Here is a 27,117-nt window from a genome sequence, read left to right on the forward strand (position 1 = left end):
GTCTTTATGCTTCCTGTTGACCACCATGGGAAATTAGAAAAAAAAACCTGTAACTGTTTTCTCTTGGTCAGAACTGGATAATTTCAGGCATAGTAGCCCCCTAGAAGGGGATTACACCTTCCCAATGTCTGAAAAATAGGTGTAGAGTTTATATTCTTATTTTCTTTTAAAGGGAACTGCCAATAACATTTTAATTCCTTGGAAGAATTGAATAAAAATTTCAGGATTCATTGCCCTGTCAGAGGAGATCATGTCTGTCAAATTTCAGAATGCTAGCCACAAGGGTTTTTGTGCACAGGTCGTCTTGACATTTTGAGGTCTCCAAAAGAGGACATACTTATCTCCCTATGTTCCTTGTGGAACATTGTTCTGAAAATTACAGGTAGCCTAAAGGTGTCCCTAAGTAAGAAACCAGCAAAGTTTTAGAAGGATAGGTGCAGCAGTTCATGTGGAAGGGGAGCTTTCCATTTTGGGGGGGGAGTGATTTGCTTTCCCTTCCATTCACCCCTTCCCCAATAGTTTTTGGGTAAATTTGTATGAAAATGCACAGGTCATTAGAGGTGTCCCCCAGGCAAGAAACCTGTAAAGTTTCTGAAGGATATACATGCATTCTAATTTAGAATGACTAGAACTTATTACATTTCACTAGGGGTGTACGAAACCCCGCTTACCTGGCTCCGCCGGGTTCCGCTGGGGGGGGAGGCACTCTGTCCCTCCCCCCGGAATCCTCGCCGGCTGGCTCCGCTCCGCGGGGATTCTGTGGAGCCGCCAGCCGGCTCCGCCAGCAGCCGGACATCCGGCCGCTGGCTAGCAGGGACGCAAATGGCAACGGCTGTAGCTGCCGCCGTTTGCATCCCTGAATTCAGCCGTGACAGGCTACGTAAACAGACTTACGTAGCCTATCATGTCTGGGCTACGGCCGCTGCCATTTGCGTTCCTTATTTTTGTCCGTCTTAGTCTACGTAAATATTTATGTAGACTAAAGGGGAACGCAAATAGTGTAGCAGATGCTATTTGTGTTCCCCTTTATTTTCACCGTCTTAGTCTATGTAAATATTTACGTAGACTAAGACGGCCAAAAATAAGGAACGCAAATGGCGGCGACCATAGCCGCCGCCATTTGCTTACGCGTTTTTTTTTTTACCCAGACATGATAGGCTACATAAGTCTTTACGTAGCCTGTCACGAATGGGGGGGGGAACAGACTGCAAATGGCAGTGGTGGCCGGTCGGAAGACCAGCCGCTGAAGCCGCCACTGGAGCTGCCGCCGTCTGGAACATCCGCCCCAGGTAAGTCTCGTCCCGGGGGGGGATCTGCAGGGGGGCGGGGGGGCAGGCCGTTCCGCCACGGAGTTCAGGGGGCCAAATGCACTGGCATTTGGCCTCACCGAGATCCGTGGCAGAATTCTCTGACATCCTTACATTTCACCAATGTTAGCAGCAGGGGAACATGGGTGGGAAGGTGCTATTGCACTCATGTCCTGCTTGTGGGTTTCCAATGGGCATCTGCTTGGCCACTGTGTGAACAGAATGCTGGACTAGATGGAGTTTGGTCTGATGCAGCACGGCTCTTCTTATGTTCTTAAATAGAGAGTGCCTCTGAGCATGTGCAGAACGTTTTTCTTTCACCACTGAGCACTTACATTTTCTCCCTACCTATTCTATTCCCCTCTATGCAACCATCCCTCCTCGTCCTACCATCCTCCAGCAACTCTTCATAAAAACAGTTGTCTTGTTTTGTGCAACTCCTCTCTATGCACAAGCTCTCATTGTATCTTCCTCCCCATAACTTCATTTGTGCCAAGACTTCACCAGGATTCAGCCAATGAGTCTGTTTTCAGAACTAGGGATCAGTTATGGAGAAACTCTGAGCATGCACTAAGTACCTTTTCCTCACCACTGAAGCTAGAGTTCATGCAAAAAAAAACCCAAACCCACAAATGACAAAACATGTATAGGACTGAGCTAAAAGGGTAGTCAATTCATTAGAAAAAATTGGGTAGGCACTGTATTAAGCCTGCAGTACCACGCTCACAACTCAGGACTTATTTCTGAATGAACATGCAAAACATCAGGGTGCAAACCTCCCTGCAAAAGTAACTTGTGCTGGAATCCTATGCACACTTTCCTGAGGGTAAGCCTCATTAAACGTAATGGCATACATAGGATTGCATAAATTAGCAATATTTATCTCCCTTCCACTTAAAAAACAAACCCCAAACTCCTATTTTTATTAAAGCTTTCTGATCAGAGGAACAAATACAGTTCAGAACTTCTCTTGCCCACTGAAGAGAATTCTCTTTAAGAATTCCCCAAGATAGGCTCTGGGTGGAATAAAGAGGAGAAAGAAAGAAAGAACAGGATAGGGGAGGGAAGAAGAAAAGAAGAATGGTGATTGGAAACGAGTGTGGGGATGGGAGGTAGAGAGAATTCCCTAAGCCAAGTGGCTCCTTTCAGAGAGGTAGTACGTCAGAGGAATTTTGGAAGCTGTGGAGGGTTTATAAGGATTGCATGTATTTAAATTAACTTTATGAGATGAGGTGGCTGAGGGCTTTTTCTAGCTTTTTTAAAACTGTAGAACCTATTTAAAAGCCCCAGCAGTTTCTCGATTACATAGTCCTAACCCTCCCTTTGGGATTATTTGAGTCCTACAGCTATTTAGGAGAAATTAAAATGGTGGGGGAGAAAGACATTTGTGGAGGCTGATTGGATCCTTTGCTGTACTGAAGCTACTAAACTTCTGCAGAAGCCAAAGGTTCCAGTTTGGGGCAGTAAAATCAGATGCAGTGTGAAATACCAGTATTTCACATGGAACTCTTTCTTCCCTTCCATCTCCATCTTCAAAATTTCATTTCAGGCAAGCTCCCAACAGTGGGCATGTAAGAGTAGAAAAGAAAACTAGGGGGAGAGAGGGTTTTTGCACCTCAAAAAACCCTACACCAGAGATTGGGGATAGTGACCTCCTAATGGTCACCTTAAACACCTTCTGATTAGGATCTCTAATCCCCTGGGTGACTTGACAGTTTTTCCTTTTTGTTTTAGACTTCGAGAAAAGGAAACTTTACACATGGCTAGTGCAAAAGCCACTGGACCAAACTGTCTGAAATTTGGTAGGTTCAGTCAGTTCCATAGGGGCTTCCAGTTCCTCAAATTCCATGCTCATATGTGGAAGCACAAAAAATATATAGTTCTTTGTTTTCTTGAAAATAGCAAACTTTACCTGTGGCTAGCACAAAAGCCACTAGGCTTAACTGTCTGAAATTTGGCAGGCTCAGACAGCTCTATGGGGGCTGGCAGGTCATAGAATCATAGAATAGTAGGGTTGGAAGGGGCCTACAAGTCCATCGAGTCCAGCCCCCTGCTCAATGCAGGAATCCAAGTCAGAGCATCCCTGACAAATAGCTGTCCAGCCTCGTCTTGAAGGCCTCCAGTGTGGGAGAGCCCACCACCTCCCCAGATAATTGGTTCCATTGTCGTATTGCTCTTACAGTCAGGAAATTTTTCCTGATGTTCAGCTGGAATCTGGCTTCCTGTAACTTGAGCCCATTATTCCATGTCCTGCACTCTGGGATGATCAAGAAGAGATCCTGGCCTTCTTCTATGTGACAACCTTTCAAGTACTTGAAGAGTGCTATCATATCTTCCCTCAGTCTTCTCAAGGCTAAACATGCCCAGTTCTTTCAGTCTCTCTTCATGGGGCTTTGTTTCCAGTCCCCTGATCATCTTTGTTGCCCTCCTCTGAACCCTCTCCAGTTTGTGCGCATCCTTCTTAAAGTGTGGTGCCCAGAACTGGACACAGTACTCCAGATGAGGCCTTAAATTCCATGTCCCCAAATTCCATGCATGTATGTGGAAGCACAAAAAAAATATAGCTCTTTGCTTTGACAGATTTTCTTGAAAATAGCAAATGTTTCCTGTGACTAGCACAAAAGCCACTGGACCTAACTGCCTGAAATTTAGCAGGTTCAATCAGTTCCATGGGGGCTACTGAGCCTCCAAATTTTATGTATTTATCATGCAAACTAAAAAAGTTATGGCTGTTTTTGTTTTCCAATGCAAGTCAATGGGAAAATGTTAAAAAAAATGGCAATTAGGACAGCTCAAATGATCCAGGGCACAGCTCAAAAAAGATCCGGGGCCCATGCCCAGGTGGACCTTCTATTAACAACAGCCCTGCACACGATCACCACTTATCAACTTCCACAACATAGGAATAGCTGAACAGTGTACTGATTGAAGTAATAGGCTCATTTCAGGTTTTCTCACTTATTTTATTTTAATACATCTTAGGATACACATCTGCCTGGGCCAGCTAGCCTCCATCCACTTGCACTACTAGCGCACTCAGGTGGCACGATCCCCTCTGCACCTGCACTCTGGCAGGGCTGCTTCTGGGTCCGGTACAGCCTGCGCCTCAGGAGAAGCACCACTAGCATGGGGAACCCGTCCATCCTTTTGAATGGCCTCCTTGTCCTACATTGGACTTTAGCACTCTTGCTGTCAACACTGGAAGCGAGAAATGACCTTGGAGTACAGGACAGGCACATGCTCTGAGCCAACACAGAAGGAATGTAGATCTCACTCTCCCTGAGCTTTGGGGGCTGTACTCATAACATGCCCATGGGTAATCTGTCCTTGAACTGTGTTTCCAGCCCACTCGCTTAGACCGAGGATGGTTTGTGTTCCCGTTTGGCAAGAATCCCTGGTGGATCTACTTGGCCAGCGCACTCCCAGCTCTCTTGGTCACCATCTTGATCTTCATGGACCAGCAAATTACAGCAGTCATAGTGAACAGAAAGGAACACAAGCTGAGGGTATGCATGGCTTCTTCTTTCTTCCAGTTTTGTATCCACTAATACTGAATCTATTGAGAGAGAAAGAACTGCCTGAAGATGCGGATGAAGGAGACCTAAGTGCAAAGCCCTCCTCAGCCATGGCTAGCCCGCTTTGGTGGAATCTGTATCTGAGGCACAGCACTTGTGTCCACATGCATATAGTGTACGTGCACATTGTGTGTTCATGAGCTATGGTTCCAACGTGGTCATCTTTTCTCCACCAAGTTTAAGACTTTCCTCAATTCCCAGGCATTTGACGGCATATGATGCGGTTACTTAATTGAGTTGCTTTATCAGGTTTTGCTATTTTTAATTGTTTTAGCTGTTTTAAATGGTTTTAAATGTTTGCATGTTTTTAATCCCTTTTGTAAGACACCTTGGGTCCTTCTTTTGAGAAAAGTGTCTAATGAATGGAATTACTATTGATAATAATAATGATAGCAAAAAACCTGATCACACTCCCCATATGTTAATTTTTGTCTTCTCCAGCTTTGCAATCAAATAAGGTGGCTTAGAGGCTTAGAATTACAGCTCCAGGGCTCTTTGCAAACACTATTTTTAATGTCCCTGGTACATTTTCACCTACTTTAGCCAAAAGGGCAGGATGCAGTTCCATCTAACAAAAGTGTGGCTTTTGTTTCAGAAAGCTGCAGGCTACCATCTGGACCTGTTTTGGGTGGGCATCCTCATGGCCGTGTGCTCATTCATGGGGCTGCCATGGTATGTAGCAGCCACTGTCATTTCCATCGCACACATTGACAGTTTGAAGATGGAGACTGAGACCAGCGCACCAGGAGAACAGCCCCAGTTTCTGGGAGTGAGGTGAGCGTTCCCTTTTACTCTACCTAGAGGGTTTCTCTTGTCCTGGTCTAGGATGCAACAATGCCAAGATGGTAGGGAAAGATCAGAGTGTGGGGTGGGCGTTTCTATCGAGGAAAAGGCAGGGCTGCTCTACATGAAGCTAAAATCCTGCAACTTTACTGGGGCCTCTGCTTCTGGATTCCTTGCAGGATTACAATCGGCTCCTTTCCACGAGGTATTTTTCCTTTTTTTTCTTCTTTCTGGGCAAATTCTATATGTTTCATTATAAAGCCACTAGATGATGCTGTGGTATTGCTGTGCTAAACTGCCATTTCATCAGTACACCATAGATTTACCATGGTTCATAGTGGGAAGAGGGAAAATACCTGACTTTTGTTGTCATTAAAAAGCTGCAATAAAGGTTGCAAAGAGCAAGAGGTACCCTGGAGGATGACAGTGTCATGTATAGGACCTGCGAACTTCTGTGAGTGTCCAACCACAAGTACATGACAAATGCCCCATGTACAAACAGCCACAGTTGCTAAAGGAAGCACAAATTCCTCCTTGACACCCCCCCACCACCATTTTTTCCCATTTCATGGTCTACACTATTTGCAAACCCACCAAGCCATGTATGGGCACAAGAGTTTTGCTGAACCTCCTCCTGTTTATCTTTGCTGACAACCAGTTCAGTCATACCATCATAAAAGCAATCAGTAGAGTTGGCATAACACCAGCATAATGTAATAAGGCTCCTGATGGCACTTCTACCATCAAAATCAGTAGCAAAAATATTCACTTAGGGCGCAATCCTATGGCCACTAGACAGCATCTAGATGGCCATAGGATTTTTCATTTTCTAGGAACCGAGCTCCGAGCCAGCACTCCAAGTTTGGTTCCCAGAAAACTGACTTCCCGCCGCCTCATTGATGGCGCAGTTCGTCCCCAGTTCCTCGCATGTAAGAGCAGCACGGAGTGGCCGAAAAGGGGGTATTCCTGGGGGCGGGGAGGGGACAGCAGAAGTGCCATTACGAGTCTCCCTATGCAACATCTGGCCTCTCCCCTCCCCCCGCCCCCGCTCTGAAGCTCCTTGGCTAGACAGCTGAAATCGGCCGTCTAGCCACAAATGCGGGGCAGTCGGAGTGTGGAGGAGAAGATCCCCTCTGTGCTTTGCCCATCCTGCATTGAATAGTTGGTTGTCCCCGAGTTCAGAGGCGGCCTACTATCCCCATAGGATTGCACCCTTAGTTGTTTCCTTTATTTATAGGCCTCTTTTCCACATGTACCAATCATAGTGCAGTGTACTGATTATGCCCATTCAGAAGGAGCCAATCCATGCTCAGTGATGGCAGAACATCTCTGTGATGTCCCCCCTGCCCTGCTCACATTCACAACCTGGCAGACATAAAGGCATCACAGAGTGTCACCATGTGCACCACTGTGGAACAGACAGCACAAGCCCAGCAACTGGAACATTCCAGTGGTCTCTATGGATGGAGCTCCAGTCCCTTAATACCACACATAAAAAAAGGTAAAGGTAAAGGTGTCCCCAACCAGTCGTGTCCGACTCTAAGGTGTGGTGCTCATCTCCATTTCTAAGCCGAAGAGCCAGCGCTGTCCGGAGACGCTTCCGTGTCATGTGGCTGGCATGACTGAACACCGAGGTGCACAGAACGCTGTTACCTTTCCCGCCGAAGCGGCACCTATTTATCTACTTGCAATGTCTTGCTTTCGAACTGCTAGGTTGGCAGGAGCTGGGACTGAAGACAGTCGGGAGGTCACTCCATCACGCAGCACTCGGGTCTCGAACTGCTGTCCTGCCGACCTTCCGGTCTGCAGTTCAGTGTCTTAACCACTAAGCCACCATGACCCCAATACCACACATACAAGCACACAAAACTTGGAAATGGCCATCTTTCTGACAGACGGATGGACAGACAGGGAAGAAAAAAATTGACATGCTAAGTTAACACCCTGCTCAGCAAGAAAAAAACATGCATAGGTATCTCAGCGAATCATAGAATCATAAAGTCGGAAGGGATCATTTAGGCCATCAGGTCCAACCCCCTACTCAGTGCAGGAATGCTCAGTACAGTATCCCTGACAGACGGCTGCCCAGTCTCCACTTGAACACCTCCAGTGACGGAGAGCCTGCCACCTCCCTAGGAAGTCAGTGCCATTGTCTGACTGCCCTGACCATTACGAAGTTTTTCCTGATGTTCAACTGAAATCTGAACCCATTATTTTGTGTACTACATTCTTGGATAGCAGAAAACAGGTTGCAGCCCTCTTCTGTGTGACTATCCTTTAGGGACTTGAACAGTGCTAACATATCCCCACTAATCTTCTGTTCTCAAGACTAAACATACCTGTTTCCTTTCATCTTTCCTTGCAGTTTCTAGTCCACTGATCATCTTTGTTGCCCTTCTCTGAACTCGTTCCAAATTCCAATTTATCTGAATCCTTCTTAACGTGTGCTGTCCAGAACTGGGCACAGTATTCAAGGTGAAGTCTGACCAGTGCAGAGTAGAGTGGAACTATTACTTCCTGTGATTAGAAACTATACCTCTAGTAATGCAGCCTAAAATTGTATTTGCCTTTTTTGCAGCCACATGACAGTGCTGACTCATATTCAGCTTGTGAACCACCACAGCTCCAGGATCCTTTTCACACATTCTGTTGTCAAACTAGATATCCACCATCTTATACTGGTGCATTTGATTTCTCTTTGAATTTTTGCACCTATATCTATTGAATTATGTTCTGCCCATTTTTCTAACCTATCAAGATTTCATTTCTGTCTTCTAAGGTATTAGCTATCCACCCAATTTTGTGTCCTCTACAAATGTGATAAACATTCCCCCTACTCCACCAGTTCCTCCAAGACATTAATAAAATTTTTGAAGAGTACAGGGCCCAGGACCAAGCCCTATAACACCCTTCTCAGTACCTCCCTCCAGTTTGATGAGGAACCAAGAAGAAAACAAAAGATGTTCCCTAACTTATTAGCAAATTGAAAACTAATAAATCACCAGGGTCAAACGGTATCCATCCTAGAATTCTTAAAGAACTGAAATGTGATATTGCTGATCTTCGAGCAAAAATATGGAACATGTCTCTAAGTTCAGCCTCTGTACCAGAGGACTGGAAAATGGGCAATGTAATGCCAATTTTTAAAAAGGGATCCAGAGGGATTCAGGAAATTACAGGCTGGTTAGCTTACTGCCTCTTCTGGGTAAATTAGTTGAAAGCATTATTAAAGATAAAATTAGTAAGCATGTAGAAGGACAAGCCCTGCTGAAAAAGCATCATCATAGCTTCAGCAAAGTAAAGTCGTATCTCACTAACCTTTTGGAGTTCTTTGAGAGTATCAATAAATATATGGACAGGGGTGATCTGGCATGCACTGTTTACTTGGACTTCCAAAAGGCTTTTGGCAAAGTCCCTCACCAAACCTAGCAGTCATCGAATAAGAGGATGAATAGATCGGTAACTGGTTAAAGAACAGAAAGCAGAGAATAGGAATAAATGGTACATTCAATGAGGTGGCCAAGGGAAATTATTTAGGGTGGCTAAAACAAAAAGGGATTGCGAAGAGCTCCGAAAGGACCTCTCCAAGCTAGGAGAATGGGCATCAAAAGGCAAATGCAGTTCAATGTAAGCAAATGTGATGCTTGTTGGGGCAAAAAAAAATCCCAGCTTCACATATAAGCTGATGGGATCTGAGCTAGCGGTTACTGACGAAGAAGGAGATCTTGGGGTTGTAGTGGACAGCATGATGAAAATTTCGACCCAGTGTGCAGCTGCTGTGAAAAAGGCAAATTCCATGTTGGTAGGAAAGGAATCGATAATAAAACTGCCAATATCATACTGCCCTTATACAAATCTATGGTGCATTTGGAATACCATGTAGAGTTCTGGTCACCCACGTAAAAAAGGATATTGTAGAGCTTGAAAAAGGCAACTAAAATTATCAAGGGGCTGAAGCAACACCTCTATGAAGAAAGCTTACATCTGGGACTGTTTAGCTTAGAGAAAAACTGAATCAGCAGAGACATGATAGAGGTGTACAAAATTATGCATGGTGTGGAGAAAGTGTATAGGGAGACATTTTTCTCCTTCTCTCATAATACTACAACCCAATGGGTTTCATCCCATGAAGCTGCTTGGAGATTCAGGGGGATTCAGGGCAGAATAAAAGGAAGGACATCTTCACACAGCGCATAGTTAAACTATGGAATTTGCTTCCACAATATGCAGTGGCGGCCACCAATTTGGATGGCTTTAAAAAGGGATCAGATAAATTCATGGAGGATAAGGTTATCAATGGCTACTAGTCCTGATGGCTATACTTTCAGTATCAGAGGCAGTATGCCAATATACACCAGTTGCTGGGGAACATGAGTGGGAGGGTGCTGTTGTACCCATATCCTACATGTGGATTTCCCAGAGGCAGTTGGTTTGTCCCTGTGTGAACAGAATTGTGGGAGGTGTCTCCATGAACGAATCACTCTGAGATGGCAGTGTTTGGAGGTCGTTAGGGATAAATGATGTTGTGGCCATCCCGTAGCCACCGCGAGGCTTATCATGGAAAAACTGGATTTCATGAGACTGCTTGAAGTCCAGTTCTTCTCCTCAAGTTGGGTTCTTGGTGGCATAGTTTTTGTGTGCCTCAACCCCCACATTGACCTCAGGGATGCTGGCCCTGCCCAGAGGCGTGCCTTTCACTGTGACCCCTGTCAAGGGTGTTTCCTGTCCCTGTGTTTCCCAGCACAAACCAATCAGTGTCTACTCAGAAGTAACTTCCATTGTGGTCAATGAGGCTTGTTTCTGAAATGCACAGTCCTGAAGTCCCATGAATCGAAATAACACATGTAGGAGCCTTAATGTCGAAGCTTCGATTGATCGCAACACAGCAGGGAGAACGCTGTGCTCTTTGTTGCATCAAGGAAGGAAGTAATGCAGGTGTGGGGCAGCGGGAGAGCAGGAGATTGTTCGAGCTTCGGCAGGTGCAAGGCAGAGAGCACACTCTAGTCTTGTGATGATTGTTGCTTTAAGGGAGTAAGTAATGCGGACGGGGGGAGAAAGAGAGTGATTTTATCGAAGGAGAAAGGGGGGGAGAGCCTGGATGGCAGGGAGCCTCTCTTATTGGGTGAGCAGCCCCTGCCAGTCAAATGATGTTCACTCCTTCCCCCACCCCACCCAGAAGTATGTTCTGTGAAGTGACTTATACTGATGCAGTGCACTCACTCATGGAGCTCTGCTGGGACCAAAGCACACCAAAGCTGATCCCTTGAAAAAATCCAGGTAATCCTCCATTCACTTCTTCCATTGCCATGGAGAAACCCCCCTGGGCTAGGTAGACCTTTGGTCTGATCCAGCATGGCTAATCTTATGTCCACTGATGACCACTCTTTGAGTATGCTTCTCCAGATAGCTGTGGATCCACCTAGTAGTATTGCCTTCCAGCCCACACTTAACTTAGCTGGCTAATTGGAATATCATGGGGCACTCTGTCAAGTGCCTGGCTGAAATTAAGATATATTATGTCCACAGCATTTCCATGATCTACTAGGGGTGTTACCTGATTGAAAAAAGAAATAAGATTAGTCTGGCAGGACTTGTTTTTGACAAATCCATGCTGGCTTCCAGTGATCACTGCATTTGTGTCAAGGTGCCTACAAATCAAGCACTTCCTAATCTGCCCTAGAATCTTCCAAAATATTGATGTCAGACTGTCTGATATATAATTCCCTGGATCTTCCTTTTTGCCCTTTTTGAAAATAGGGACATCATTTGCCCTCCTCCAGCCCTCAGTACTTCACTAGTTCTCCAGGATTTCTCAAAGAGAATAGATAGAGGTTCTGAGGGTCCATCTACTAGCTCCTTCAACACCTTGAGATGCAGTCCATCTGGACCTGGGGACTTAAACTCATTTAAGGTGCTTAGATATTCCCTGACCATCTCTCTGTCAACCTCAAACTGCATTGCTATCCCTTCAGGCTGTTTGTCACATATGCCAGATGGGGCACAGATCCTCTTTTGGAGAAGACTGAACCAAAACAGGAGTTGAGCAGTTCTGCCTTTTCTTTGTCACCTGTCAGCAATTTGCCATCTTCGCTGAGCAGCTAGTCTACCATTAATTTTGTTCTTCTTTTACTTTGAACATATCTGAAGAAGCCCTTTTTGTTATTCTTAGCATCCCTCACTAACCACAGCTCATTTTGAGCTTTATGGCTTCTCTACACCAGGCTTTGTATCCCACAGCTTTACTGGGACTTCTGCATCTGGATCCTTTGTGGGATCCTTTGTGCACCACCTTTGTAGCCAGTCGTTCACCCAGAGTGTGTTTCCTTCCCTTTCTATCCCTCTTGTAACTACTGGAAGGATGGATGAGAAAACTATCTGGGCCCCAAAGTTCTTGAGTTTCCTTCCCAAAGCTTCAAAGTCCGATGTGATTTCTTCGTAGCTCCGCTTGGTGGTATCATTTGTTCCCAAATGGTTGAGAAGAAAGGGATACCTGTCAGTGGGCTTTATGAGTGCAGGCAACCTTTCAGTCATGTCTCTAATCCGTCCGCCCAGGAGACAACATACCTGGAGAGTCCACGGGTCTTCGCAACATACTTGGGTCTCGATCCCACGCATCAAAGAGTCTCCCACAACTACTACTCTTCTCTTCTTGTTGTTGTAGGCCTGGGTTTCATCGCCTCTGCTTGACTGACCTTCAGCCCCTTGCTCACTCTCATGCAGGTTCCCCTGTGATTCTTCCTCTGCAGGCTGCCCTCCAGTCTCATCCGCAAGTACCTGGAATCGGTTCCATAGCTCCACTGCTTCCACTGGTGCAGGGTGGCGTCTAGTTCTTCTTCTCCTAACTGTCACCCTTTTCCACGGAGTATCCTCTACTCCATTTTTCTTCACCTCAGCATTTCCCACTGCCTCATCTTGCTGTTGCTCTTCAAGCTTCTGGTCTTCCCTTTGCTGCTGTAGTTCCCCCATTCTGTCCAAGAACTCTTTGTGTTCTCTTATTCCCTGGAGGGTCGACAGTCGCCGCTCCAGTCCACTTACTTTTTCTTCCAGCAGCGTGATCAACTTGCACTTGTTGCAGGTGTAGGCCATGTTGTCCTCAAGCAAGAAAACCAACATTGCACACACCTCGCAGGTCACCACCACTGGAGAGCCTCTTTTCTTCCATAGCCTCTTTTCCCTTTTTGTGTCTAGCTTTGTGATTGTTCTAGACTAGCCTGTGCCTGCTCCTCTACTCAGTAGAGGTTGAAAGCAGAGTCCCACTGGTGTGGAAGTGTGTGTCACAAGAAAAATATTTTTTTAAAGAAGTTAGGGGCCTCCCCCTTGACCTCCCCTGCCGAATTCCCCTGGCCAACGCCTGTTTGCTCCCTCTGATTGCTCGCTCTGGTCGCTCGCTCTCTGGGAGCTTGCTTGCTTCTGTAGTCCCTGGACCAGCTGGAGCAGCTTCCTCCACTCTGCTATGCTCAGCTGAGAGGCGGGAAACAGACTGAAGCTTCCTGCCCATTCAGCTGCTGGGAGTACTCAGGCCACACACCCTCAATTCAGTTGGAGCTCTCAGGAGCACCTGGTGAGTTCACAGCCACTCAGAAGGATAAAGGACAGTCCCCTGAGCTTCCTGCAGCCCACTTATCTCTTTGCCTCTGTCTCCTTTGTCTCCTTTGTCTCTTCTACCACCTGGTGAGCTCACAGCCACTCAGAAGGAAAAAGGACAGCCGGCTTCCTGCAAACTTACTTACCTAGGGAGGTGATGGGCTTTCCCACAATGGAGGTGCTCAAGATGAGGCTGGGCAGCCATCTGTTAGGGATGCTCTGACTTAGATTCCTGCATTGAGCAGGGGATTGGACTCGATGGCCTTGTAGGCCCCTTCCAACCCTACTATTCTATGATTCTATAATCCTTCCACAGCTCCTGGCCGAGTGGTGGGCTCTCTCACCCCTTTGCTTCCCTGAAGACACAGAGCAGGAGGTGAGGGCCTTGCACACATCCTGATTTTGCTAGGAGGCAGCCCAGCACGAAGGCTGGCTGAGCAACCTGGCAGCAGCCTCTCTCCCGTGCCTTAAATGGCTGTCTGAAGATGTTCCAGGTTGCGATGGTTGGTTCTAACTTCTACTGGGTGCTAGCCAGGGAGACGGCAGAGCGCTCCTGACAGCTTGATCCCCGTTTGAAAGAGAGTCACTTGAAGACCCAGAACTTATGGGCTAGGGAGAGATCCTCCCTCTTTCCCTTGGGTCCATGGGAGGTGGCCATTGCTTGCACGCCAAACGGGCGCTACGCCTCCTTTCCACGCCCTCCATCGCTCATCGCTCTCTGCGTCAAGCGTCTAAGAAACCCCCCTCCCGCATTCCCTCACTACCCAGGTCACTATCTATCTCTGGAATGCTGGCAGGAGGAATCTCTGCCAGGTGCTGAGCCTGTGAGGGATGAGCTGGCCCCTCTCCCACGGATAGCTGTTCCTCTTCAGAATCCAAACTGCTCTGAGGCTCTCTGGGCTCAGTTTCCACCCTGACACTTTGTTGCCCTCCACTGAACCTTCTCCAGTTTGTCTGCATCCTTCTTAAAATGCGGTGCCCAGAACTGGACACAGTACTCCAGATGAGGCCTAACCAGTGCTAAGTAGAGGGGAACTTGTACTTCCCGGGATTTGGAAGCCATGCTTCTATTAATGCACCCCAAAATAGCATTTGTCTTTTTTGCAGCCACATCTCATTGTTGGCTCATATTCAGCTTGTGATCGACAACAATTCCAAGATCCTTCTCACTTGTAGTGTTGTTGAGCCACGTATCCCCCATCTTGTAACTGTGCATTTGGTTTCTTTTTCCAAGGTGCAGAACTTGGCATTGATCCCTGTTAAATGTCATTCTGTTGTTTTCTGCCCAACGCTCCAGTCTATCAAGATCACTTTGAATTTTGTTTCTGTCTTCCAGGGTATTAGCTATCCCACCCAATTTTGTGTCATCTGCAAATTTTCTCAGCATTCCCTGCACCTCCTCCTCTGAGTCCTTAATACAAATGTTGAAGAGCACTGGTCCCAGGACTGAGCCCGGCGGTACCCACTCGTTACCTCTCCCCAGTTTGAGAAGATCCCATTGATAATCACTCTTTCAGTCTGATTCTGTAGCCAACTGTGGATCCACTGGATCGTTGTTTCATCTAGCCCACTTTGAGCTAGTTTGCTCTTCTTCCCCCCTCCATCCCAACCACGATCACATGCCATTCAATGCCAGTCCGTTGTTTTGATCCGTGGCATTAGTGTGCGGTGGCCCTTGCTGAAAACTGTAAAGCATCCCTGAGGAGTCCCTGGGGGTGTGCTCTCCCAGAATAAACTCTGCCCACCTATTTTGGCTTGGTTTTGTCTCAGGCTGGAGAGGAGCAATGGTCATGATGATGTACTACAAGCATTGCTGCCCACACTGTACCAATTAGTTTATTTTGCTCTACCAACATCGCTGATGAAGCAGGTCTTGCACTCTTTTGATGCAATGTAAAAAATGCTATGAAATCTATACAGCTCAGTTGTGACAGATCCTTCCGCAGAGAAAAGAACATCACTATACACAGAGCTTTGTAAGAATAGTATAAAATAGATGTTATTACAAATTGCTGGGATCATGGGATGAGATACAGATTGAGACTCAAAACCAAGATGCAAGTTCTGGAACACCTTTATTTAGATGAAATGCCGTTACATTTAATGCATTCACATTTTCGACATTGAGTCAAATAGTTACCAATGTTGGAGCAACAGAACCTGGTGACCAACCCAGGTTGTAAACTCAGGAGCGGGAGATATGCCAGCACTCTAGCTGCTTCTCTTTGGTGTTATGTTTTCCCTCAGAGCTCCATTGGTTTTGATGCATTTTATATACTTTTCCCAGTCCCTTTGCTCGATGTTGAAAGACACCACCTTTCCCTCAGAAGCCTGGACTATACAACTATCACTTTACCTGTAAGCAACATTTCTGAATTATATGACCATTGCCTCAGGTTGGGGGCTTATCTTATGTTCTTAAAATTTTCTCTGTTCAGTGTTTTTCCAGGATTCAGTTAATTAACTGCATTTCGTTGTTCATGTTCCAGAGTCAGCTTTGCATGTAAGCACACCTGTTTTTCCAATTCTTCAGCCTTTTTTTCCTTGGCAACTTTTTCCCGTTCAAACCCCAGGAACGCAACCCCAATGAAGGGCCATTATATGATTTTTCATAACAGTGGTAATTTAAACTTGCCTCCTGTACTTTTAAGCTGGATCCTATGGATCGTCTAACAAATTGCTGGGCCCTGGCAGTGTGCATCCTAGAGTTCTTAAAGAAGTCAAATGTGAAATAGCTGATCTTCTAGCAAAAATATCTAACTCCCTAAGATCAGCCTCTTTACCAGAGAACTGAAGAATGGCCAATGTAATGCCAGTTTTTAAAAAGGGATCCAAGGGAACCCAGGATATTACACACCACTTAGCTTAATGTCTGTTCAGGGTAAATTGGTTGAAAGCATTATTAAAGATAAAATTAGTAAGCATATAGAAGGACAAGCCCTGCTGAAAAAGGATCAACATGACTTCCACAAAGTAAAGTTCTATCTCACTAAGCTATTGCAATTCTTTGAGAGGGTCAATAAACATGTGGACAGAAATAATCTGATAGACATTGTTTTCTTGGAGTTCCAAAAGGCTTTTGACAAAGTCCCTCACCAAAGCCTCCTGAGCAAACTTAGCAGTCATGGAGTAAGAGGAGAGGTCGTTTTATAGATTGGTAACTGGTTAAAGAACAGAGAGCAGAGAGTAGGAATAAATGGTACATTCAGTGAGGTGGCCAAGTTTGCTGATGACACCAAATTATTTAGGGTGGCTAGAACAAAAAGCGATTACAAAGAGCTCCGAGAGGACCTCTCCAAACTAGGAGAATGGGCATCAAAATGGCAAATGCAGTTCAATGTAAGCAAGTGTGAGTGATGCATGTTGGGGCAAAAAAATCTCAACTTCATGTATAAGCTGATGGGATCTAAGCTAACAGTGACTGACCAAGGAAGAAATCTTGGGGTAGTGGTGGACAACTCAGTGAAAATATCAACCCAGTGTGTGGCTGCTATGAAAAAGGCAAATCCCATGTTGGTCATGATTAGGAAAGAATCAAAAATAAAACTGTCAATATCATATTGCCCTTATACAAATGTTGTGTGACCACGCTTGGAATACTGTCTACAGTTTAGGTGACTGCACCTAAAAAAAGGCTATTGTAGAATTGGAAAAGATTCTGAAAAGGGCAACCCGAAATATCAAAGAGCTGGTCCCAGATTCTGTTTACTTGGCTGGTCTGTCTGGCACTGTTTACTTTAGAAAAAAGGTAAATGAGGGGAGGCATGATTGTTGTTGTTCAGTCGTTAAGTCGTGTCCGACTCTTCGTGACCCCATGGACCATAGCACGCCAGGCCTTCCTGTCCTGCGCTCTCTCCCGGAATGTGCTCAAGTCCATATTCATTGCATCAATGATGCTATCTAGACATCTCATCCTCTGCCGTCCCCTTCTCCTTTTGCCTTCAATCTTTCCCAGCATCAGGGTCTTTTCCAGGGAGTTTTCTCTTCGCATTAGGTGGCCAAAATATTTGAGCTTCAGCTTCAGGATCTGTCCTTCCAATGAGCAGTCAGGGTTGATTTCCTTTAGGACTGACTGATTTGACCTCCTTGCAGTCCAGGGGACTCGTGAGAGTCTTCTCCGCACCACAGTTCGAAGGCATCGATTCTTCAGTGCTCAGCCTTCCTTATAGTCCAGCTCTCACAGCCATACGTTGCTACTGGGAAAACCATAGCTTTGATTATACGAACCTTTGTCGGCAAGGTGATGTCTCTGCTTCTTACTATGCTGTCTAGGTTTGCCATAGCTTTCCTCCCAAGGAGCAAGCGTCTTTTAATTTCATGGCTACAGTCACCGTCTGCGGTGACCTTGGAGCCCAAGAAAATAGAATCTGTCACTGCTTCCATTTCTTCCCCTTCTATACGCCAGGAAGTGATGGGGCCAGATGCCATGATCTTAGTTTTTTTAATGTTGAGTTTCAAACCAGCTTTTGCACTCTCCACTTTCACCCTCAACAAGAGGCCCTTTAGATCCTCTTCGCTTTCTGCAATTGTGTATGGTGTGGAGAAATTTGATAGGGAGATATTTTCCCTGCATGTGAAGAAAGTAGTCAGGGAGACATTTTTCTCCCTCTCTCCTAATACTAGAATCCAATGGGGTCATCCCATGGATCTGATTGGTGGGAGCTTCAGGAAAGATAAAAGGAAGTTCTTCTTCATACAGCACATAGGTATAACTATGGAATTCACTAACACAGGATGTGGTGATGGACACTAACTTGGAAGGGAATTAGACAAATTCATGGAGGATAAGGCTATCAATGGCTACTAGTCATGGTAGCTATATATTACAGTATTCCTTTGTACACCAGCTGCTGGGGAACATGGGTTGGAGGCTGCTACTTCATTCATGTCCTACTTGTGGGCTTCCCACAGGCAGCTGGTTGGCCATTGTGTGACCAGAATGCTGAACTGGATCAGGGCATCTTCAGGAGAGCTGGGTATGTCCCCACATTCCTCCTCCACAGGCTGCACTCCTGCCTCCGACGCTTTGCAGAAATCATCAGGGCAGTGACAGTAAAACAGTGGTTGATTTGCCACCAGTTTTGCAGGGGAAACCACTACAGAATGCCAAATTTAGCTTGAAAACAATTTTCAGTAGCAAACCAGACATTTTTTTGCTGACACTGCTTCGCATTGTGGTGGTGCGTTCGTGGTGGTGTTGGGTGGGCCGAGGACAGCCCCGGCACAAACTGTCCCCCTGCCTAAGGCGGGAAAGCCCACCTACCGCCATCGCTGCTTCTCCCTCCTCCCTCCCCATGCCTGCCTCCCTTCCCCCGTAGGCTGGGTCCATCTCTCTCCTCTCCTCCGCCCCACCACCCTACCTCCCTGCCACGTTGCCACTGCCACTGCCCGCTCTGCACGGCGGGCGAGTCCCCCAAGAGCCGTGTTGGCTGGAAAAGCAGCCAACCAGCTCTTCAAAGAGATAGCCATTCCCCAACGCCTTTCTCTGAGGGGTCCTTCTTTAGAGCCAGGCATTGTGGGAGGGGCTGCTGCTGGAGATCCCCTGTGCCACCGTCCTCCTGGTGGGGTGGGGGGAGCGCACGATGCATGGCTCCTCCTGCTCCTCCTCATGAGAGGGCAGCCCTGGCTGTGGAGGCCACACCAGCAGGCAGTGAGGCACCATGCAGCCCATGGGACCACCCCGGGTGAGCTGTGCCCTTGGTCGGATGCAGCATAGCTCTTCTTATGTTCTTATAAAGATGTTTGATTGGTACAGTGGGATTTACGGCTACATAAACATGCGCAGGATTTCAGTGTAAATCATGGGTGTCTTCAAAAAACAGAATGTGCTTTCAGGTGAAGGCTCCATTTCACTGCGTTTGTTCTTTGACAGGGAGCAGAGAATCACAGGAATTATTGTCTTTGTTCTGACTGGGATATCTGTCTTCCTGGCTCCTGTTCTCAAGGTAAAACACCCTGTTTCCAGAGGCCCTTATCACTCGTGTTAGTCAATGAAGGCTTTGCAAATGTTTCCCAGTTTTGATCCAGAAAGTCAAGTCACCATCTGGATATCTACACCAGATCAGTTCCAGTGCAATCCTGTGGCTGTTTACTTGGAAACAAAACCTACTGTGTTCAATGGGTCTTATTCCCAGTAAGCATGCCTAGGATTGCCACATTAATCGATTAATCCGTTCACCAACTAAAGATGCCTGAACTGGCTAGTAGCCCCACCAGAAAAAGAACGGTAGAAATGTTCTTCCCATCTGGTCAAGAGGAGCTGCTCACCTCCTTTCTCTCTCCACAGTATATCCCAATGCCAGTGTTGTACGGAGTCTTCCTCTACATGGGGGTGGCCTCACTCAATGGCATCCAGGTAGGAACATGACTTGCCATGGCAACTGTGCACTGATATTGTCAATCACTGTCTTTATGGCCAGGTTTCCATTTTTATTTGTTTGCCAGTTTAATCAGGCCCAGTAGAACTGTGTGAACAAGAACTGGAGTTCCCAGATCAAAGTGTAAAAAGACACTTTGGAGCCGTGGTACCTACTGGGGTGGGCGGGACAGATGTTTTTTAAGGAGGCAGACATATGTCCACAGCTGAGGTGGGTGGGTAGCTATTAAGAAGAGGGCCTTTTCTGTTGTGATACCGCAGTTGTGGAATGAATGAGGGTCCCAGAAAGGTTTGCCTGGTGCCTACACTGTGCTCTTTCCAGCACCAGGTGAAGAGCTTTTTATTTTCTCAGGCATTGTAGTTTTTCAGTTTCTGTTTTATATCTGGTATTGTATTTTAAATCTTTGCACTGCTGTTAGCTTCTATTTGGTTATTATTTTTATTTTTATAGTGTAGTTTTAAATTTTTAAACGTTTATATTGTATTTTATTGCCTTGTATTTTGTGATTTTCATCGTTGTGAACGGCCCAGAGAGCTTTGGCTATTGTGCGGTATAAAAATGTAATAAATAAATAAAAATACGGCCAGCTTTTTCATGTTAGGTATTTTCCCTGGTAAAAATACAAAATTTGGCTCACTGAAAGCTAATCCTTCACTCAGGTTGCATTGCAATGGAGCACTATCTAGCAAAACTCTAGATCAATTATGGGGACAAAGTTCAAACTGGGGGAGTTTAGAATGCGAATGTTTGAAAACCCTCACCCCAGTACATGGCATCTGGGTTTGATTGGCGCTGGTGACAGCCGCCATTGCGGCCAGCCAGTCCTTCCTTTCCCACTGCCCTGTCCCCTCTCCCAAATGTACCTGGCAGGAGGTAGGGGCAGCAGCAGCAGCAGCATGTCCCCATCTCTCCCTAGGGCTCTCTGTCTGTGTCTGTCTGTTCCTCTTTCCCCCCATCCCTCCATCTACAATGCCGCTGAATTGCTGGGAGGCTCTAGTAAAGGGGGGAGAAGGGCACCGTTTGGGCCTTCAGTCTCCAGAGCAAGAATGCCTGGTGTTTCTGAAAGGTATGCCCATGGGTTTCTGGCAGCACATGGGGGGAGAACTGCACTGCTCTGCTCCAGGCGCCGAAGTAAGACTGCAGCATTAACAGCAGGAGGGCGCCCCTCACCAGATCTGTGCTGCATCCATTAAAGCAGACAACTAGTTGTAAGCTGCCCAAATGCAAGCCCACTGGGAAAGGACTTGAACAGCTGTGTGGTTAACGGAGCCCCTCTGCACACTGTTGGCAGGAACAATGTCTTTAGGGACGGTTTCCACCTCTTTCCTGCGCCCTTCCCATGGAATTAGCATGAATGCCTTGCTTATTTCCCCCAATAGTTCTGGGATCGCTGCAAGCTGTTCTTGATGCCAGCCAAGCACCAGCCTGATCGCGTCTACCTCCGGCATGTGCCCCTGCGGCGGATCCACTTGTTCACTGTGGTTCAAATTGTCTGCCTGGCTGTACTCTGGATCCTGAAATCCACCGTGGCAGCAATCATCTTTCCCGTGATGGTAGGCAGCCAAGTACACCATCTGTTATCTCCTGTTCTGAGAGAAGACTCTGGCGTGTAAAGTTCCACCCACACACCCAGTGGCCAAACTTCAGAGTTGTTTTACTACTAAAGGTGTCTCTACATTAAGCACAACCCCACATACTTGCTGTGGCTTTCTGCTTTCGGTTTCTTTGTGCGGTTATGATGGGCTCCTTTACGTGGTAGACATGTGGTTTGAATCGAGGGAGTGCCTCCCTCCCTCCCTCCTTGGCATGGGGCTGGGGGAGAGTCTTGTTTTCATCGCTTAACTTGTGCTGTATTGTTTCCTCACAGCCCCCAGAAAAGCTATGACTTACTTCTGAGTAGACATAAGATTGTGCTGCAAGTCTGCACTCCCAGGCACACTTACTTGGGAGGAAGCCCCATTGTGCTTAATGGGGTGCTCTGAATCAACAGAGAACATTGATTCCGCGCTTGTGAGGGGGATCAGATCTGTCTCCCTTCATTGCAGGGAAGCATTTTACCCTCTTCTCCCTCTGATTGGCCTGCAAGCAAGACATGTGCGCAAGCATTTACATGGCAGACACCTGGTTTGAATTGAGGAAAGTCCTTCCTCAGCAAGTTCATAGCATTGCACCAGATTACACACTGCCGATATGGTGCCATTAGTTTTTATTACTAGCTTATCTCCAATCTTTTTGAAGGCAGGATAAAGGGGGAAATGTGCGGGAGATGTCCTGGAGGTGGACGACATTGTGTAAAGGACCCACAAAGGTCCGTGAGTGACCAATCACGAGCGTGCAATAAATCGCTCCTGTAGAGACACCCCCAATAACAAAAACCACCTTCTGGCCAGAGAGAGAGAACATGTTTCTGTAGGCACTATAAGACAGGAAGCCAAACGTCTGTAGAATATCTTCCAGTCCCAGAGCTCATAAGGAAAATGATTCCACCTAAGGGTTGGTAACTGCCAACCCCAAGTTCAGTCTTTCTGAGTGACTTCTACTTGTGAAGTTTCGAGCAAGGACTGAAGAGCCAATCTCCTTCCCCCTTCTATCCCAGCTTCTATCCCAGCTGCACTGCATATGGGAGTTGGGGTGGGGAGGGGGGTTGATCTATGTCCTCCCAGCAGAGTTCAGTCTTCCAACTCTCTTCCACTGCTGCTTCCACATCAGACCAGCCTCTGAGCATGTGGCTGTCCTATACAGCCAAAACAACCTCTCACTAGCTGCAAGTTGGCCCTCCTTCGTGGCAGCTTGGAGCTTTGTTCTAGACTAAACAGGCATTTTTTTTGAACACTTCTTCCAAAACTGAAGCTCAAAGTTTGCAGACTCTGGCCCAGTCTACTATGCTGCACAGCTAGTGGGGTGGGGCTGGGGGTGGGAAATGTTAGATGACATCTTGTTTTTTTTCCCTTTCAGATTCTAGCTTTGATTTTAGTCCGGAAGACGCTGGACTTTGTCTTTTCCCAACATGATCTAGCATGGATTGATAACATAATTCCTGAAAAGGATAAAAAGAAGGAGGATGACAAGAAGAGGAAGAGGAAGAAAGGCAGCAAAGGCGAGGGCAGCAGCAGCGGCAGCGACGAGGTGTGTCCGTGCTGCTTGGGGGGAACATCCAGCCCTATGACAGGGTTCGCAAGCTCACTAGCTTCAGCACTAATGACACCAGTGGACCCGGGGCCTCTCTCAGTCAGGGAGCTGTTGCTTTCTGAAAAGCACCCTTGGGACGTTCCTGTCTGTGGACTCCTTGGGATCCATTTCCACATAAGCAAATTTGGAACTAATGCAAATTCAAAGGTGTACAGCCAGTTATGCCGCAGTGCTGTTCTGGCTCCGTAAATGGCGGCAGGTGGGGGGTACTTTTAAAAAACAGTCACCCAATTACTGATGGGGTGGCTGTCTATTTTGTTTCTTAGTCAAACGTCAGAACAGGGGCCAGGGTCAAGCAGCACCTTATCCCTTTCCACACTTGTGCTGCAGAACTGAGGCTGCAATCCTTAGCACACTTGCAAGAAAGTAAACACCATTGAACCTGTCACTTTGAAGAAAGTTGCATAGAATTGCACTCCTAGACTGTAAGAACAATCCACAGGAAACCTCTTCCCTGCAGCCCAATGAAAGGCAAGACCAGATCACATTAGCAGCTCTGTCGAGAGTTGGATTTCCTATGTGGTGCTACTCCTCCTTATGACTTTTAAAACTAGGAATCTTCTCACATTGTTTTTTTTAGGTGTTATACACCTCAGATATTTTACAGTGTGCACTTAAAAACATAATGTGCCAATGAACTAAGCACCTATTTGGAAACTTGCGTCTCCAGCGCTCTGAGAAGTAGAATCCTCTCTCTGGCAATAGCTCCCTTTATGGGACTTTTTGGCCAGCTGATGAAAACATACTTGTGTTGCAAGATGCCACCGTTTCTTATTGGGCACTTCCTTACCTTTTTGAACTTTACACTAAAGAAATGGCCAATTTGTGAACCACAGTGCTAATTCCTAGTAACTGTGCACCACAGAAAAGCTAATTGCTAGTAACTGAAGAATGTATCTACCAAACCCATTGCTCTTGTGTGGAAAGCATGTTTGGACACTTGGTATCCTACAGGCTGAGAAGTCCACAGGATGTGCTGAACATGGTCAAGGTAGTGGACCGAAAGAAAGGACAGTGGGCTGGATGCAGAATGTTATGCAGAGATGGGATGTTTGCCATGAATTAATGTAATACCACCAATTATAATAAATCACCAACGCCTCTTGCTTCTTGGCCCAACCTGATTGACACCCTATTCCATGTTCCCATGTTTGCATCCTGCAATATATGTGACATTGTGCTGTGAGGAAATCCTATTTATTTGGTGGCCAAGCATTGCAGTTCGTATGTGTGTGCAGACACGCATGTTGAACTATTGGTAATCATTGCTTCTTTGGTTTTGTGCAATTTGAATTAGAATAATTTTCACTCAACCCAAGTTAAGTATTTCTTTTCTCTGTTAAACGTACTCCAATAAATTGTATATATGCATGAACATGGAGTACAGACACTGAACATACACAACAGGGATATACAATACATTATTGCGTACAATATGCAAATGCCCTCTAAAAGTAGTGGTTTGTTTATTTAAATAAACCAGTTGTTCATCAAGTGTAATGGCAATTCTGTACTCCAGCAATGAATTGCTTGCTAAGTGAATGCTTTAGCACTTTGGCCCAGTTTCTAATTTAATATGAGGTGTTTATTTTTAAGAGCCCCAAATATTCAAGATGAAAGTTCAGAAGTGCTTTAATTAATTATGGAGAGTGCTTTAGAGAGAGAGAAAAGTAACTGTAACCTGTCTTACTTTCAATCCAACATATTTATTATTTATTTATTAATATTTATATACCACTTCTCAATTAAATCAAATCCAGAAGCAGTTGACAAAAGAACAAAACAAACAAAAAATACCCCACACATGCGCACGCACACATACATGCACACACAATTGTAGTATCATGAGGCTGGTACACAGATAGCTCATGGCTGGGGGGACACCAGACAAATAGATATGAATAATATGAATCTGAAGCTACGTTTCCTGATGAGGTAGATTCATATTCCATACTGAGTTCTTATGTGTTTTCTGCCAGCCTGAGTGTTGCATCCACCATATTATGGTAAACTTGAATATATCTGTCCAAATGGAGTTGTTCACTGTCTCTTTTTCCACTTCTTTCCCCAGCCCAAGTTCCCAGCTCCCTCTGTTATAACAATCCCATTGGAACCTGTCCCACCAGAACCCCAAAACAGTACCCATTGTGTTTCCAGTAAGTAGCACACTCAGGTTCTATCAGAAGTTAAATTAACAGCTAACTTGACAATTTAAAGACTTTTGGGCATGATTGACGCAACACAAGAACCATTTTACTGAATTGGAACTGTGCAATTGTTCTTGTACCTATTTCCTGTTCCTTTCAGTTGGGCTTGCCTACATTTGTTTGCTACTAATCAAACTAACCATGGCTGATGCATAATCTGACTTCAAGTTGCAGCTTACAGTACATCATGTCTGATGAGGCAGGGTGGGTGGGATAAAGCCTTTGGGCACTTTTAGGATATTCCCCACCCGCAATACCAACCTTCAAAGAAAACCTTTTTTTCTCATTTTTCCATTTTGCCTTGTAATTCATAAGTTGTAGGTTCCTTTAGGCCACATTTGCACCTTGCTGTCCAACAGACACAGGCGTTACAAGCCCGTGCATGCCTCCTGATGGTATGGTGTGATATGACTTAGCAGTAGCACTGCTTTAAGCCCCCACACAGGCTCTATCTCTCCGAACACACCAGATGATGCTTCAGGTTGACATTTAGAGCTTGCAATTTGGAGCTATATCAGCATTTAGCTGACTCTTCCAAACAGGGATTTTCATTGTTAAAAAACAACCTGAGGCCCCTTTTGTTTTGCTGACATTGGACAAAATCTTGACATACAACCATCCTAACCCAGATTATAATGCAAGTGTGTTTCAGAGCCTTGACTGAGAGATTCACAGCAGTGGATACAGTTTGTACCACATTCTGGGCAATGGATGGTACTGATTAGCACTTGACTTCCAGTTGCAGGAAAGCAAGTTCTTCATTAGAAGAGGAAGACACTTCTCAGTGGCATTCCTCCTCCTCATTTTCCCAGGAGTTAATCCATTGGCTGGGCAGAGCTGTGTTTCCACTGAGGGGGCAAACATGGGTTTAGAAACCAGTGGGAGGAGGGGAATTTCAAAAGAGAAAGGGTTAATTGCCCCTGCCCACCACCATTTCCCCACTCCATCTCCTCATCTTGAGTGGCTTGTTCCCCACTTTTGCATGGAATATATAGTTAGGCTCCACATCCTTAGGAGAATTTGGGGGAGGTTTTTGAGAATTTGTCTGTAATCTCCCGCCGACACAACCTGTGAGCCTTTTGGAGAGGGTGTGACCAAAAAGATGTGCTGCCTCTGTGAGATGAGCTGAAGAGCACTCACATGAGCAAAGTCAACCGGGTAGGGGTTATCCAGGCATAAATGCCCGTCTCCCACATGCTGCCTATGTCTGACATGCACACTTCACCTTCTTCTGGCAAGAAGGCTCCAGTTCAGTGGCGTCAACAGAGGCGGCCCTGCCCTGAGCAAGCTGAGAGGCAGCAGATTGTGGACACTGTTACAGGTGGCAGCAGAGTGGGAGACAAATGGATCCGATCTTTGCAGCAAGCTCCACCAGGCAGTTCTCCTGGCACAAGCTCCACTGAGATGGAGAGGGACTGAGGAGGAGCATCATTCCCATTCATCTCAATGAGGCCTCCATGGCGAACTCGCTGGGGGATTGTGCCCAATGTGAATGACTGGAAGGGGGGAATGCCTGCTGGATTTTCCGTCTTGAGCACCAAAAGGTCTTGGGCTGGAGCCTGGAGATCATGCAGTGAGCTTCTAGAGATCTCATGTGTGTCAGTCCCCGCTGACCACACACTCTGCCCCAAAGATGTCGGAGTGCTCAAATTACCAGGGAGTGCGGGGGGGAGTCACCTTTTACGATGGCCTTCTAGACACTGTTTTTAGAGGGCTGTAGGGGCAGGGGCATGAGTGGGCTAAAATTGATGGAGGACTTGTGGATTTCACATCCTTTTCATTAAACAACTCCTTCCCAGAAAGAAAGTGATGGACAGAGGCACCTTGGCAAAGAGTGACGGCACTTTTACAAACAAGTGATTCCCTTTTGCAATCCTCTCTCTCTCTCTCTTTCTCTCTCTCTCCTTCCTTTGTTATTTTGTTCTTTCTTTATCTTGAATCAGTTTCATATACCTCTGTGTTTCCCTCCAGGAAAGAGGTCTTCCAGTTGGAGCTTTGCATTCTGATTCCTCTCCAAATGGTTCAGACCTGGATCACAGGTAAATGGCACATTTAATAGGACAATAATTCTACTTATCAGTTTTTAGACTTGGGC

At 46.1% G+C, this 27,117-nt stretch overlaps 2 protein-coding genes across 2 annotated transcripts in view; one reads left to right on the plus strand and one right to left on the minus strand.

Moving 5' to 3' along the window:
• The window catches only part of LOC146340798 (uncharacterized), an 815,287-nt gene that overhangs the window by 618,776 nt on the left and 169,394 nt on the right, over positions 1 to 27,117 (minus strand). The gene's annotated exons all lie outside the window — the stretch shown is intronic.
• Positions 1 to 27,117, plus strand: part of SLC4A5 (solute carrier family 4 member 5) — a 125,382-nt gene that overhangs the window by 90,408 nt on the left and 7,857 nt on the right. Inside the window, exons 18-24 of the mRNA XM_084807035.1 lie at positions 4,652 to 4,813; positions 5,478 to 5,656; positions 19,122 to 19,194; positions 19,536 to 19,604; positions 21,006 to 21,179; positions 22,582 to 22,752; positions 26,994 to 27,061. Of these exons, the coding sequence (XP_084663161.1) occupies positions 4,652 to 4,813; positions 5,478 to 5,656; positions 19,122 to 19,194; positions 19,536 to 19,604; positions 21,006 to 21,179; positions 22,582 to 22,752; positions 26,994 to 27,061 (896 nt within the window). The remainder of the gene's footprint in view (positions 1 to 4,651; positions 4,814 to 5,477; positions 5,657 to 19,121; positions 19,195 to 19,535; positions 19,605 to 21,005; positions 21,180 to 22,581; positions 22,753 to 26,993; positions 27,062 to 27,117) is intronic.

The sequence above is a fragment of the Heloderma suspectum genome, chromosome 6 (assembly GCF_057233095.1).
Source record: "Heloderma suspectum isolate Gila_16-S chromosome 6, 16-S_ref, whole genome shotgun sequence".
NCBI lineage: Eukaryota > Metazoa > Chordata > Lepidosauria > Squamata > Helodermatidae > Heloderma > Heloderma suspectum.